Source organism: Zootoca vivipara, chromosome 7, assembly GCF_963506605.1.
Source record: "Zootoca vivipara chromosome 7, rZooViv1.1, whole genome shotgun sequence".
Lineage (NCBI taxonomy): Eukaryota > Metazoa > Chordata > Lepidosauria > Squamata > Lacertidae > Zootoca > Zootoca vivipara.
The window spans coordinates 5,685,354-5,697,495 of record NC_083282.1 but is presented as its reverse complement, the minus strand read 5'-3'; the positions used below and the strand labels follow the sequence as shown (position 1 = coordinate 5,697,495).

General features: G+C 47.0%; 1 protein-coding gene across 2 annotated transcripts in view; it reads right to left on the bottom strand.

The window, feature by feature from the left end:
• The window catches only part of LOC118089449 (P-selectin), a 34,179-nt gene extending 29,716 nt beyond the window's left edge, over nucleotides 1–4,463 (bottom strand). The window contains exons 1-2 of one of the 2 annotated variants that reach the window (XM_035124139.2): nucleotides 4,332–4,463; nucleotides 731–806 (exon numbers count right to left, since the gene is read on the bottom strand). In XM_035124139.2, the coding sequence (XP_034980030.2) occupies nucleotides 731–758 (28 nt within the window). In that variant the 5' untranslated portion in view covers nucleotides 759–806; nucleotides 4,332–4,463. Of the gene's footprint in view, nucleotides 1–730; nucleotides 807–4,271 lie in introns of both variants that reach the window. The other variant, XM_060276609.1, reaches the window with a different exon arrangement.
• Nucleotides 4,464–12,142: the final 7,679 nt, after the last annotated feature.

Here is a 12,142-nt window from a genome sequence, read left to right as displayed (position 1 = left end):
AAAAGGGAGAGGTGGCACTTTTGAACTGATCCTAACGGTTGAAAATCAAACAGAAATTAAATAGGTGTAATTGAAGAAGGGAGCAGCTAGCCCAGTAGGACAGACATATTTGGAGTGTAACAAGGACCTTCTACTGGTGGAGGGAATCATTCATCTTTCCCCCTGGAAACCCCATTAAGAACTGCTTTGGACAAAGAACTTAGCAAAATTACATTAGTCAAAATTACATTAGTGAGCATTTTCTTCAAAAGGGTTTACGTGGGCTTTTTACGGTTTTGTGCCACCTGCAATATTTTCCTATTGTGACTATACCAGGAGATTCTTCTCGGCAATGACCGCTCCCCACATCAAATGGGGGGCAGCTTTTGTGTGGTTGCGCACAGCCCCCTGGATCCCAATGCGGCTCCTGGTAGTTTGGACTGGCTTCCTCCTCCCCAGGCAGGACACCTGGGGTCTCTGCCTACCTCGCTCAACCACCCAATCCTACCTGGGGAGGCGTTGCCAGGGGATTGGCCAGGTAAGGGGAGGGACCGCCCTGCCCACACAACAGAAGGTGTAGCTTACCTGGGAAGCAGCAGTCAGCTCCAGAGCAGAACCCAAGCAGCCTCAAACACATTTCTGCTTTCACAACTCTTCCCATCCCCAGCGTTGCTTCATATCCTTCCTTGGCAAGGTCAGAGTAGTAATAGCAAAATGACATTTTTTTCCAGTAAATTTCATAAATACTTACCACAACTAATAATAGTAAACAGCAGCATGTGGTCATCTGTTCCTCTAGACCGCAATCTTCTGCTGGTGGTTACACCCTATTTGAGGATACAGATTTGCTGTTAAAGTGACATTGTGCATACAATTTTAAATGCAAATTCATAAGCCTCCTTATACCATCCAGCCAAAATTGCCTTTCGAGGGTCAAACTATATGTGGCAACATCCACACAACTAGCAACTGTGCTGTGCAGATGCTTTTTTAAAAGCGGCAAGTGTGGCCCAAGAGGGTTCTGGGGGTGCAAAGGATTAAGGCTGTTTTCCTCAACCTTTTTCCAACCCTGACCCTCCTGTCCACAGGGGCTATTTAAATGTTCCATATGTAAATAGAACATGTTTTATTTAATTTTTTTTATAATTCATACAAAATACAATAACGTAAAAAATTATACTTTTAAGTATTTCTCTATCAATGTTACCCTTGTGCCTCTGATGACCAGAAACAAGTGCTGTGAATGCTGCTGGCGCTGATGTTTCTTTGTAATAATAATAATAATAATAATAATAATAATAATAATAATTTATTTATACCCCACCCATCTGGCTGGGTTTCCCCAGCCACTCTGGGCGGCTTCCAACAGAAAAATAAAACACAAGAATCTATTAAACATTAAAAACCTCCCTGAACAGGGCTGCCTTCAGATGTCTTCTAAAAGTCTGGTAGTCGTTTTCCTCTTTGACATCTGTTGGGAGGGCGTTCCACAGGGCAGGCGCCACCACCGAGAAGGCCCTCTGCCTAGTTCCCTGCAACTTGGCTTCTTGCAACGAGAGAACCGCCAGAAGGCCCTCGGTGCTGGACCTCAGTGTCCGGGCAGAATGATGGAGGTGGAATGGAGGCAGAATGATGGAGGTGGAATGGAGGCAGAATGATGGAGGTGGAATGGAGGCAGAATGATGGAGGTGGAATGGAGGCAGAATGATGGAGGTGCAAGAAGCGCTCATGGAGTTCCAGAGCGACATAGCAGTCAAAGTAACTTTCAGTCAAGAAAAACACCATTTTTGGATAAAGAGTACAATATCTAAAAAGTTTCCCCAGCTTTGGGATGAAGTAAAATTGAATTTCATGGTATTTTCTACTTTGTACTTGGTAGAATCAGGATTCAGTCGTGTTAATTATTTCCTCAGCCTTAACATAAGGACAGAGGTGATCTTCGGTTATCCCTCACAGCAATAGAACCAGATATTTTAAAAACTTGTTTCCCTCGCTCCCTATATTGTTGTTCTGCTGGACCTTCCTATGGCATTGTCAGTTGCTGTATTTGGGGCTAGGTTGGAATTTTCCCAGCTGGCAAACTGGCTCCTCCCTTCTGGTTTTAGCCACCCTCACAGCAAACGTCACAACCTTGGTGGTATATGCATTGGGTAGGCATAGTCTTGGACGGAGGACAGAGGGGAGATTGTAGCCCCTGCCTGCCCCTCTGAAAATGGGGATCCAGGAGAGATGCTTCCGGACTCAGCTAGTCTGGTAAAGAAAAAGCAATATATATGCATTGTATATGTGATATAATATTGTGGCACCAGATGGTGATGTGGAGTTCCATTTTTCTCTGTTTTCCCTGTTTTAATTTACAACACTTTAACCCAGGCATCCCCAAACTGCGTTCCTCCAGATGTTTTGGCCTACAACTCCCATGATCCCTAACTACCGTAACAGGACCAGTGGTCGGGGAAGATGGGAATTGTAGTCCAAAACATCTGGAGGGCCAAAGTTTGGGGATGCCTGCTTAACCTGAAACGCTTCTTTGATGTGTCTAGATCAGGGGTCAGCAACCTTTTTCAGCCGTGGGCCGTTCCACCGTTCTTCAGACCATGTGGTGGGCTGGACTACATTGGACGGGGTGTGTGTGAATGAATTCCTATGCCCCACAAATAATCCAGAGATGCATTTTAAATAAAAGCACACATTCAACTCATGTAAAAACACCAGGCAGCCCCCCCCAGAAATAACCCAGAGATGCAAGTTTTCTTGAGGGAAATCATGACTGTTTAAAGTGGTATGACACAGGTTTAACGGCATAGTGCAGATGGGAGCTGCAGTCTATACCAGGGGTGGGTGGAAGGTAGCTCAGAATCTTCTGGTAGGTCTCTATGGGATATTCAGCAAACCACCTCCAAGGATTTATGCTTTCCAGTTGTTTAACAGTAGCAACGACAGCTTCCGCTCACGTACACACCTGAAAATCAGGCTGCTAAATTAAAGGTTGGAGGAAACCTGGAATAGGACCCCCCCCCCAATATGAGTTCTTGTACTGAAAAAGATTCCTGTGCTAAGGTGCACTTTGAGTTGCCCTGCTCCTTAATTCCAAGCATATGTCTTCCACGGCCACCTTCATAAGCCACGTGTCATGACCCCACTGGAGGAGGCCAACATTACAGGGGGACAAGGAGACATACCAGACCCTTCAGGGTGGGTCAGCCTCTTCCCCAAGACATAGCAGGCTCTATATTTATTATATAGATGTATATGAAGTAAATATACATAATTTCTTTTATTCATACAAATTATGATGAAAGGTTTTTAGATGCTGGCTTCAGCTGCAACTGTATACTAAAACATAGTCAAAATTAGCCATTGCATGTACTACTAACATAATTTTAATTGTTGCAACATCTCCATAGGTTTTTCCTTGTTTAACTTAAATCAGAACTGATTCTGGCTTGTCATTTCCACAAACTGTATACTAGGCACTTAATCCAGTAAAAATCAGGCTGTCCTATTAAAATCCATGACACCCAAATTAGGCATAAATAAGCTGGTCAACTCCTTTTAAAGCAATTTAGCTGTGACCTTTATACTATAGTATTGTATTATTTGAATGCAGTTTGTTGTTTTTTTGAAGAACAACCTTTTTATTAAAAAAAAAACCCACGATATTTTTACTGGAATTTTCAGTACAGGAGAAAACTGGCACATATGGCAACAGGACATCAAAAAAGTAAAAAAACAGATCAAATAAATTGAAATAAAGCACGTATAAGGAATAACAGAAAAGGAATACAGTATATGCTAAATAAAATAATAAGGAGTTTACATTGTCATAATTATGCCAAGCAAATCATTTGATTTAGTAAATTGAATTACAACTTTTGCAACTTCCCCATTAGGTTCTTCATTTGTGGGTGTGATCCCTGAATTGTATGTACAGCACTAGACTTCTAAATCATAGTCCCACAATTTCTGCTACAAGGGCTTTGGCATGCCAAAGTAACATTATTATTGTGGACAATGTTCATTCACTGTTCATTCAATTCCCCACCCCCAACCTTCCCCAAATATTCCTTGTTTGGGCCTGAGGGCATCACAGCTCCCAGCCTCAGCCCCATACAAGTTTCTGAGTTTTTCCTCACATTTTTTCACATTCACTTCTGCACCCACTCACCCAGCCTATAAGAGACTATCATGGTCACCAGTGGAGAAGCCACTCTCCCCAATACTTTTGAGTTCCATTACTATGCCAAAGATAGATAGAGGTAATCTACAGAGGAAGCTCAGAGCATACTCACCTGTCCCTTATTCCTCAATTATATGGATTTGCCACATATCCATGAAGAAACTGTACCTACCACGTTTAATGCAGACCCTTCGGATTTCTCCTTTCCGTGCTGCTTCTTATGTGGATAGGCATGAGTATTAAACACCTCCTTCCTCTCCACAGCCTTCTTGTGCCAGGCTAACACTTCCTCTGAAGCAGACCGAAGCTGATTGCATCCTTTTCCTATTGCCTGCTTTCACTGTGCCGTCCCGTCACAACCACATGCGGTTAACTCCTTGTCAGCTGTTGGTTTGGGCATGGAGCAGTGCCCTTCTTGGATGCTGGGATATGGCAGAAAAATAGTAGCGCTGCAGTAGAAGCAGCGAGAAACTGAAAGCAGTAAGGGGCATCTATTTCAGGTGGCAAGATGGAACCCCCCCCCAAAAAAGCAAATGTACTTGCTAGTAGAGTGGGTACCATCCAAAATCAGATTTGGGGTGAAATATTTGTGTTGAAATCAGCTCCCCCCCCCAAGAAAAAAAGGTGCCGCTAAACAACCATGCCTCTACCATCATCCCACTGCCACTTGCCCACCCATCCACTCGCACTTGAGCCTAGGGCTTGCTGATCAGAAGGTCGGCAGGTGGCACTGTGGGTTAAACCCACTGTGGGTTAAACCACAGAGCCTAGAGCATGCCAATCAGAAGGTCGGCGGTTCGAATCCCTGTGACGGGGTGAGCTCCCGTTGCTTGGTCCCAGCTCCTGCCAACCTAGCAGTTCGAAAGCACGTCAAAATGCAAGTAGATAAATAGGAGCCGCTACAGCGGGAAGGTAAATGGCGTTTCCATGTGCTGCTCTGGTTCTCCAGAAGCGGCTTTATCATGCTGGCCACATGACCTGGAAGCTGTACGCCGGCTCCCTCGGCCAATAATGCGAGATGAGCGCGCAACCCCAGAGTCGGTCACGACTGGACCTAATGGTCAGGGGTCCCTTTACCTTTACCATCATTGCTGCTGCTTCCTGTGGCTATAGGCAAGGCCTTCCAGAGGTGCCTTGTTGTGACCGTTTTTACAATCGCCATATCGCCTTCCAGGAAGGTGCCTGATAATTGTAAATAGGTCATGCCAAAGTGCCTCTTGTTCTGGTGGGTAAAAAGTAACGGTAAAGCACCCCAGTTAGGTCCAGTCGCGAATGACAGTTTTTCCAGGTCATGTGGCCAGCATGACTGAGCTGTTTCTGGCGAAACCAGAGCAGCGCACGGAAACGCCTTTTACCTTCCTGCCAGAGAGGTACCTATTTATCTACTTGCACTTTGACGTGCTTTCAAACTGCTGGGTGGGCAGGAGCTGGGACTGAACAACAGGAGGTCCGCAGGTATTCGAACTGCTGACCTTCCGATCGGCAAGCGCTAGGCTCAGTGGTTTAGACTACAGCACCACCTGTGCCCCGTGTTCTGGTGGGACCTTTTTACAATAGTCAGGCACCTTCTTAGAAGGCAATTTGGCAATCATAAGGGTGTCGCCAGAGAGACTCTGGGAGGCCGTGCCTGCAGCTGTGGGAAGTGGCGGTGGAAGAGGAAGCGGCAAAGGTGCAGGTGGGGAGGGAGTGGGCGGGCAGGCGGGCAAGTGACAGTGGTGGCGAGATGGTGGTAGTGGGGGAAGAGATGGTAGGACAGCGCACCAGTGCGTACTGCCTCAAAAAAGGCACTGCTTTAAATGGAGCATGCAAAGATACATGTCCCTGCCTTGCTTCAAACAATTTTGTCTGCTCCCTTTTGTGCTGCAACCTGGGGCTGGACTATATTTTGAAGGGGGGGGGGAAATGAATGAATTCCTATGCCCCACAAATAACCCAGAGATTCATTTTAAATATAGTCATACCTCGGTTACAGACGCTTCAGGTTGTGCGTTTTTGGGTTGCACACTGCACCGAACCCGGAAGTACCAGAACGGGTTACTTCCAGGTTTCAGCGCATGCGCAGAAGCGGCAAATCGCAACCCGTGCGTAAGCAGACGCGGCGCTGCGGGTTGCGAACACTGCGGGTTGCGAACGTGATCCGTGCGGGAGGCACGTTCGCAACCCGAGCGTCCACTGTAAAAGCACACAGTCTACTCATGTAAAAACACCAGTCAGGCCCCACAAATAAACCAGAGGTGCATTTTAAATAAAATGACACATTCTACTCATATAAAACTTCCTGACAGTAAGAGCTGTTCGGCAGTGGAATTTGCTACCAAGGAGTGTGGTGGAGTCTCCTTCTTTGGAGGTCTTTAAGCAGAGGCTTGACAGGCATACGTCAAGAATGCTTTGATGGTGTTTCCTGCTTGGCAGGGGGTTGGACTGGATGGCCCTTGTGGTCTCTTCCAACTCTATGATTCTATGATTCTAAATCAAAGACACATATAGGAAAAGCCATCCAAGTAAAAAGAAAAAGCCAGGAAGACTCTCCTGTTTCATTCTTGCTGCTGTAGTAAACCTGACTGTAGATGACAGCCGAGCTCAGATGACCAAATACTTCTCCACAGAGAACAGTTCCACCTTGAAAGCAAATAAATCAGAGAAATATATGGGTCTCCAAATATGCAGTGGACATGCACCAGGGACATGTAAATCGAGGTGGTCCAAGCCCAATATTCCATTGTGTGTATGCCTATTTCTGCACACATTGTTTCATATTAATTACAGTTGGGAGTCCAAGAATATGTCTCAGAAAGCTGGAGTGAATCTTTTTTAAAATCACTGTTATATGCTTGGACCCATAGCGGGATTCCATAGAATATCTGGGATAGCACTTTTGTTTGAAATATCTGGTTGGCCGCAGGAATAAATTGATTACCTTTCTGATAGTAAAAACGGGCAACTGCTGATGAGGTGCACTTTGCCTGTTTTATGGTATTTGTACGATGATTTGTCCACCCTAAGTTGTTCTGGAATAAGATTCCCGGATACCTATAGATTTTCACTTGTTGGATTTCTTGCCCTCTTAGATCCTTTTCACATGTACTGCTCTCAAGCCAGGTGTCACCCATCCTGTATTTGTGCCTTTCATATTTTTTTTTTGCCCAAGTGTAGTACTTTACATTTCTCTCTGTTAAAATTCATCTTGTTTGCTTTGGCTCAGTTCTCTAATCTCTTAAGGTCATTTTGAAGTGTGATCCTGTCCCCTGGGGTATTAGCCACCCCTCCCAATTTGGTGTCATCTGCAAACTTGCTCAGGATGCCCTCAAGCCCATCATCCAAGTCATTGATAAAGATGTTGAATAAGACTGGGCCCAAAACAGAACCCTGTGGCACCCCACTAGTCACTTCTCTCCAGGATGAAGAGGAGCCATTGATGAGCACCCTTTGGGTTCGGTCAGTCAGCCAGTTACAAATCCACTGAATCGTAGCATTGTCTAGCCCGCATTTTACCAGCTTCTTTACAAGAATATCATGGGGCACCTTGTCAAAGGCCTTGCTGAAATCAAGATAGGCTATATTCACAGCATTCCCTTCATCCACCAGGCTTGTAATTCTGTCAAAAAATGAGATCAGATTAGTCTGACACGACCTATTTTCCAGAAACCCATGCTGACTTTTAGTGATCACAGCGTTCCTTTCTAGGTGCTCACAGACCGTTTGCTTAATGATCTGCTCTAGAATCTTTCCTGGTATTGATGTCATGCTGACTGGGCGGTAATTTAATCCACGTCCCCCAAAATTTACACTGCTCGTTCCAATGACAACAAAAGAAACACACACTTAGCTCTTGTTTCCAATACACTCATCCCGCCATAGATAGGTCCAACAGCAAACAAAAGGAGGAAGCTCTTTTTCAATCCAGCAGTCCAGAAATGTAAATAGGCCCTCTGCCAGATTGAATCCAAGCAAGACAGAAATTATATAATGGTTACTACATGTTTCCAAGTAAGCTACAATAAGGACCAGCAGGGGTCTTTTAAAGACAGCATTTCCAGGGGTTTACTTTTGCAGGACATCCAATTGGATGAGTCCGAGCTGGTTGTGAAAGTGCGTAATTCCAAAACCAACCAGCTGGGTAGAGGAGCATTGTTGCGCCTTCCTGCTACCTTTAGTAGCCCCTGTCCAGTTAAAGATGTGAGGAAATACCTTGCCTTTCGCCTACTGGGGGTGGGACCCCTGTTCATCCATGAGGATGGGTCACGTTTGAGCCGCCACCAATTTGCTGCAGTGATGCGTAAGGCAATTGCAGCCTGCGGCCTACCAGCTAATGATTTTGCGCCTCATTCCTTCCGCATAGGGGCAGCCACGACGGCTGCGCATATGGGCCTCTCAGTGGAGGGGATCAAAGACCTGGGCCGTTGGAAATCCAAGGCGTACAAAGGTTATGTTCGGTAACGCTGCTGAGGTGTAGTACTAACTTCTTTTGTTGCTGGTTGCCTTTCAGGTCCGCCCCTCATGCAGATCTGGATTGTGGGCCACAGCATTGTCCACTGGGGCAGCGAGAGGGCGGCCATGTCTGGATTGGGACGGAGGCTCGGGCTTCCTAGCCACGTGTGGCTATCCTGGATTTTCAGGCAAGGCATGCTTTGGGGAGAACTCTTCCCGATGTTGCAGGCTAAAGTGTCCCAGCTGGGACTGCCCACTGCTATGGTGATCCAGCTTGGTGAGAACAACATGCCAAGTTTACACCTGCGATCCCGCATACAAGACGACTTGCACGAACTGCTTTCTTTTTTGCCCAGAATTCAATTATTTTGTTCGCAGTTACTTCCGCGGCGCGTTTGGAGAGGTAGTCGTTCCCCAGCTGCCACCGAGAGAGCCAGGAGGCGCATCCAGTGTGCCATGGCCAGATGGGTTTTGTCGACGGGTGGGATTGTTGTCCGACACCTGGACATCACCACACACAATGCATTCTTGTACAGACTAGATGGGGTCCACTTGTCTGATGAGGGAAATGATCTATGGCTGTCCTCTGTTGCTAGAGGATTATGGGATTGGTTACAGAAGTGAGTGGTTGGCGGGAGCACACTCTTTGTGGTGGATAGGCTCTGGTTCATGCTGATAGAGTGGTATGATCCCTTACCACCCTATATATATTCAGGTATTCCTCTTAAAGGAATCCATTGGACCAATGGTTGGTATTCCCCCAAGCAGAGTTGCCCTAATCCAGTGTTCTGGGCACATGTGGGGGAATCAGAGCCCAGCTGGCGTGCGTCAGAAGTATGGGCAGGAGTCAGGCTCTGGGGCCTGTAGTGCTTTGCAGGACTGGGGCCTGCCTCAGCTTGTGCTGGAGAAGCAAGGAGTGGCCACTCAGGTGAAGACCTCAGCTTGTGCTGGAGAGGCAAGGAGTGGCCACTCAGGTGAGGCCACTTGATACCCCACTGCACCTGGTGGCAGGAGCTGGGAGGGATGAAAGCTCAGCATTTCCCTTCAGCTCTTTGCCACAGCAACGCTATCCCTGTCTGGTTGCCTCTGGCCTCTTGCTCCTTGGACCCTCGCCTTGCCGACGCCTTGATCCTTGACTCCCAGACCTTCGCCTCTGCCTTGCTCCTTGACCCTGCGACTGCCTGCTGCTGGACCATCAGCCCTGCACCTGTTCCTGCTTCTACATCACCACCTTGCCTCTGGTCCTGACGTCCTCAGTCAGGGCTTCAATCGCCTGCCGACCGGACTGTGACAGTGTGCGCCAGTTGGGTAACTCCGTCCCAAATGTGTACCTGGCTGCTGACTCATGGTGTGCCCTGAGTCAGTGCTACCCTAGGTAGCTAGTCAAACCAGATCCTCGCTTGATTTGTAATCAATAAAGTTGTGGCCTATATTCTGCCAAAAACCAAACCAAAATATGAGTCATGTCTGAATTTATTTCCAGGCCTGGGATAGAGGGTCTCCACATGCAAATGGTGCACCAATTTAAATGTGGCTCTTTACTTTTGCCAAGGTAGTCTTAAAAGGTTGTCTTCTGCCTAAGGCTGTCTTCCAGTTGTTGGCTTCTATTGTGCATTTAATATCTGCTTCCCATGGGGCCCAACATTGTTGTTATTTTTGCGTTCCTTCATGACTCTGGGATCACCCATCCTCTATTGATGCTATTATACAAGCCTTCCCCAACTCTACTCCTCCCATGCCCTCCAAACTGGTTCAAGGAAGAGGTTGGGTAAACCCTTGGAACAGCAAGGCTGAGGGGAGGGGAGTGCAGATCAGTCTATCAGACAAGCAGAAATACTTGTGTTGACAGAGCAATCTGCTTAGTGCTACACTAAATTCCTCCCTAATAAAACAGCTAAACAGAATTCCACAATCTGGGAACCACCACATAAAAGGCCCTGTCTCTCATGCTCACCAACTGGGTTGATTTCACAAGTTGGTAGGAAGCAAGGCCTCTGAGGCAGATCTTAATTCCTCAGTATAGGATCAAGTAGACTTTCAAGTAACTCTATCCCAAACTAACTAGATAATACTAAGATATAGAAAGAAGCCAGCAATGCTGAAAACATTTAATAGTGTATATTAGTGGGTGGATATATATTACCTTATTTTTAGAGGAGGCATGCTATTAACTCACTAATAAGTGAATACTACTACTAAGGAAAGAATTAGGTAGTATTTTATGTTATGTATTGGTTTAAATTGTGTACATGATTCTCACTGTTAAGTTCCTACTGCAATAAAGAAGATTGTTCTTGTTAGACTTGACTCCTAGCATCTCCTTGCTAGCATGCTGAATCATTACATAGAGCTGATCACACAAGAGCTGACACCTGCACCCACGACATAACTGGCGATGTAGGTGGGATAGGAATTCTGAGGCTGCAAGGAGACATTCCCTTGGCCCAGGTTCCGAGTTTGAGGGCTGAGTAACGAGAACTGCTATTCGCAGAGAGCCAGTGTGGTGTAGTGGTTAAGAGCGGTAGACTCGTAATCTGGGGAACCGGGTTCGCGTCTCCGCTCCTCCACATGCAGCTGCTGGGTGACCTTGGGCTAGTCACACTTCTCTGAAGTCTCTCAGCCCCACCCACCTCACAGAGTGTTTGTTTTGGGGGAGGAAGGGAAAGGAGAATGTTGGGCGCTTTGAGATTCCTTCGGGTAGTGATAAAGCGGGATATCAAATCCAAACTCTTCTTCTTCTTCTTCGCGCTCAAGCCCTCACCGACCAGCATCAGTCAACCTGACCAGCCACGGAATAGAGGCCGGCAGAGTGTTGGAACCCTTCCAGCTCAGCTCTCCACACAAATGGGAGGATTATGTAGAGCAGTTCGAGTTCTACAGACGCTGCCAAGAAGCGGGCCACGTTTCTCAGTTGTTGTGGCCCAGAGACCTTCGAGCTAGCAAAGGCACTGCTGGCGCCGGTTAAACTACAGGATGCCTCTTTGACAGACATCATAGCCAAAATGACCAGTCATTTGGCTCCAAACGCGACCAAGATGTCCAGGCGCGTCGATTACTACAAGCGGCGGCAGCAAGCAGGGGAGCCCACAGCGATGTTCCTAGCCGAGCTCCGGAAGCTCGCACAACATTGTGGGTTCTCCAACCTCGAGGAAAGCCTGAGAGACCATTTTGTCTGCGGCCTCAGTAGCAGCAAGGCCCACCGCCGCATCATCACAAAAGAAGAGGTCACCCTTGCCTCTGCTCTGCAGGAAACCATTGCCATGGAAGCCACGGAGAAGGAAGGGTCCGCTGACGTACTCAAGCCAGCGAAAGCACCGTTGAACACCACCCATTTCACGGGAGACCCTGCAGCCAGTCCAGACCAGAGCCCCATGCGAGGGGTTGAGTTGGTCCGCCAGAGTACCACTGTGTCCAAAAACCGCCGCCCCGCTTGTGCCAGCTGCGGGGGAAACCACAACAGGAAAAATTGCCATACATAAAAGATTAAGTTGTATATAATTATATCCAGGAGCAGAATACAGATTTTGGAGGTTCAGATATGCGAGGACAGATATA